Source organism: Pelodiscus sinensis, chromosome 1, assembly GCF_049634645.1.
Source record: "Pelodiscus sinensis isolate JC-2024 chromosome 1, ASM4963464v1, whole genome shotgun sequence".
NCBI classification, from domain to species: Eukaryota; Metazoa; Chordata; order Testudines; family Trionychidae; genus Pelodiscus; species Pelodiscus sinensis.
Window position 1 is genome coordinate 250,590,292 of NC_134711.1, and position 3,743 is coordinate 250,594,034.

Sequence of the window (3,743 nt, forward strand, 5' to 3'; positions counted from 1 at the left end):
ATGTCCCAGAGGGAATGAACAGAACAGGGAATCATCAAGTGATCCTTCTCCTGTCATCCATTTCCAGCCTCTAACAAACACCATTCCTAGTCATCCTGGCTAATAGCCATTGATGGACCTAACCTCCCTGAATGTATCTAGCTCTTTTTTAAACTCTGTTAAAATCCTGGTCTTCATAACCTCCATGTTGACTGGCAAGACACTATCCAGTAGATAAGTTGATAAGTAGACACTATCCAGTAGATAAGTACTCTCTATTTTACCAGCTAATAATTTTCCTGTGGAATCAAAGACTTATTAATTCAAGTCCAGATACAGAGTCTAAGTCTTGAAAATTATGGTAATAGACAACCTCATTTTTATTACTTCAAAATAAAAAATAAAATGAGGAAAAAATTAATTGTCTTCAAAGATCACCTGATAATTTCTTGAATCACTGAAGCTATGGAAAACGCAAAGCAGCAAATTGGACTCAGGATTATGATTTTTGGGGGAAAAAGCCAAGAAATGATCTGTTTTGTTGGCCAAGTGAGAGGGGTTGCTTAACAGATATAATAAAAATAAATGATGAATGTCAGTGGGCATAGCACTGCTCGGCTGCTTTCCTGCTCTTGCTGACCCCTGTTGAATGCAACAATGAAAGCATGATGGAGCTCTCTGACATCATTGAGGGGAATGTTTCATGCCCTAATACACTGACTCTCCTTCAATTATAAGTGTGGCAGCTTTGGTATTTGGGTGCAGTACCTCTATCCCTGAGACTTACTTCGTAATACTGAGCAGATCAGTTGAAAATACCATACATTGAAACTTCAGAAAACAAAGGCCACCTCATCAGCCAGCTCCCACCAATGCAACAAGACCTTCTCTTACTCAAAAAAGATACTACTATTAAATTTGGCAATTAAACTTGATTTTTTTTCAGACTGAGAGCAACCTTTATTACAAGTATTTTAACAGACTCTTTGTTTCTCTGTGAAAGTCCATTATATAGTGCTATGGTTAAAGCACTGTATTAAGTTATTCGTGAAAAATAAATATTTTTCTTTTCTTTACAATTTCCTAAAGCAGTAAGAAAATGGCCATGAATACAACTGAAGATTTTGCCAACGTAACTGTGTTGCAAAACCTTGCTGCTGCTTTCACAAACTGTACCGATGTAGACGTCCTTCTGAAGAATTTTTATCTTCCTTTTATGTACAGCATTATCTTTCTGGTGGGCTTCCCAGGGAATATTATTGCAATTTCTGTATACACTTTCAAAATGAGGCCCTGGAAGAGCAGCACCATCATTATGCTGAATTTGGCCTTCACAGACCTACTGTATTTAACAAGCCTTCCTTTCTTGGTACATTACTATGCCAGTGGAGAACACTGGATCTTTGGAGACTTCATGTGTAAGTTTATCCGTTTTGGTTTCCACTTCAACTTGTACAGCAGCATCCTCTTCCTCACTTGCTTCAGCATCTTTCGCTACTTCGTGATTGTCCATCCGATGAAATTCTTCTCTGTGCAGAAAAAGAGATGGGCAGTGGTGGCTTGTGCTGCTGTTTGGGTGATTTCCTTGGTGGCCGTCAGTCCTGTCAACCTTTTGATCACCTCGAAACAGGAAGAAAACCAATCCGTTTGCCTGGACCTTACTAGTTCTGAAAACCTGGACACTATTAGGTGGTATATCTGGCTTCTGTCTGGGTTACTCTTCTACCTGCCATTAGTAGTTGTGACTCTGTGTTACACGGTCATTATTTACACTTTGGCTAGAGGGCCTCATACTCATGCTTGTTATAAACAGAAAGCTCGCAGACTTGCCATTCTCCTCTTGGTGGTTTTTTATGTGTGCTTTCTACCCTTTCATGTCTTGAGGGGAGTTCGGGTAGAATTAAGACTTCAACCAATTAGCTGCCAGATGGAAAATCAAATCCATGCAGCTTACATTGTCTCTAGACCATTGGCTGCACTGAACACATGTGGTAACCTCTTACTTTATGTTGCAATGGGAGACAACTTCCAGCAGGCCATCCTTTCTCTTTCTAGATGCAAGTTAAGCAACTATGTGCAGCACACTGGGAGCAACAGTGATGTCAATAAGTCTGGAATTAATTAAAATTACAAAGTCATCCTTTTGCACTTGTCTTTAGTATTCAGTTTTATTTGTTTCCTAATAAAATTGCAAATGGCTTCTCTACCCTCCAAAACTGCTGAGTTTTAGGATGAGGCTATATGTATGTCCTCGTTCCTGGGTGACTTGTATTAGTTTTAAATTAAAGTTTTTTAATTTAAACGAGAACCTGCCACCCTGCCCTCCCCAGGCAAATGCCCTATTCCCTAGGCCATGGTGGAAAATGCCCCACCACCTTACTTTCAGTTGAGTTAATACTTCATTCAATATGGATTTGCCAACAGCATATTTTAAACATGATGGGTACCTCATTTTTGACCTCACAACACGAGTACAACTTGCATTGACTTCAATGTTATCATTGATACAGTATTTAATTGAATAGTCTGTGCCAAATGAAGCAGACAATGACTACTGAAATGTTGAGTTATAAACACGGTATATTATTTTGCCAAGCATTTAATAAAACAATATAAAAACTAGTATGTTCTAAGGAGTGCCATTTCTTAATTAAGTAAGTAATAGAACTACACTAAAATTTTGATATATATTGCGGATGTTGAAATCTACAGTTCTGAATATATTTTAAACGTTAAAGCATCAAACACTGATAATATTTTGCAAGCACTACTGAAACCATTTAAGGTGTTCATTATTTTATATTGCCTATTTTTGTTATAGGTGGTTTTTTATTAAAGTGTGGACTTTGCTTAGTAGCCACTAGGTGGCAGTCATGCATGGTGTATGTCACTGAGCCAGATACCTGGCTTCAACCATGCACCTTTGATTCAAACTCAGAGATGGCTACATAACAATGTAGTGTGATTATTGTGGGGGAACAAAACATCCCATGTTTCTTATGGTGCAAACCCACAATTAATTCTAATTAATAGGATCTGAGTTGTGCTACATAATGGCTTTACAATACTTTGCATATGTGACCTTGGTCAATGTACAATTATACTGCTCCAGCTTTCAAGCACAGACCAGCTCCAAAGTGTTTCACTCTTGTTTCCCTAGTAGTCTAATCAGGCTGTCAGCACATTATTAGCAGTTGTTAAATTCAACTTACTTTGCACAACCCCCAAGTCTTAAATTCCCAGTGTGAATCAGCTTGAAAGCTGGAGCAGCAGTATGTCAATTACAGGTATCAGGTTTCAGAAAAAAAAACGTTAAAAAAAAAAGACTAGTAACACTTAAAGACTAACGAAACATGTAGATGATATCATGAGCTTTCATGTGCGCAACCTATGTCTTCAGCTGACTGGAGTATTAGAATATTTTATTCTCGGATCTGAACTTCTAATACTCCAGTTATCTGAAGAAGTGGATTGGGCCCACAAAAGTTCATGATACCATCTACATGTTTTGTTAATCTTTAAGGTACTATTAGTCTATTTGTTTTTCCTGTTATAGACTAACTCGGCTACCCCTCTGAGGGTTTCAGAGAGGTAGCCATGTTAGTCTGTTTCACCAAAAACAACAAGGGGTCCAGTGGCACTTTAAAGACTTAGGTAGCATCTACACCGCACCGTGATTTTGGAATAACTAACATTATTCCAAAAAAATGTGGACATCTACACAGCAATTCCATTATTTCAAAATAACATCAAAATAATGGGTG

The 3,743-nt window shown here is 38.0% G+C and overlaps 1 protein-coding gene across 1 annotated transcript; it reads left to right on the top strand.

Moving 5' to 3' along the window:
- The first annotated feature begins 1,078 nt into the window (after positions 1-1,078).
- Positions 1,079-2,104, top strand: OXGR1 (oxoglutarate receptor 1). Its single transcript, XM_006119714.3, has one exon. It carries the CDS (start codon positions 1,079-1,081, stop codon positions 2,102-2,104), a length of 1,026 nt encoding a protein of 341 aa, XP_006119776.3.
- Positions 2,105-3,743: the final 1,639 nt, after the last annotated feature.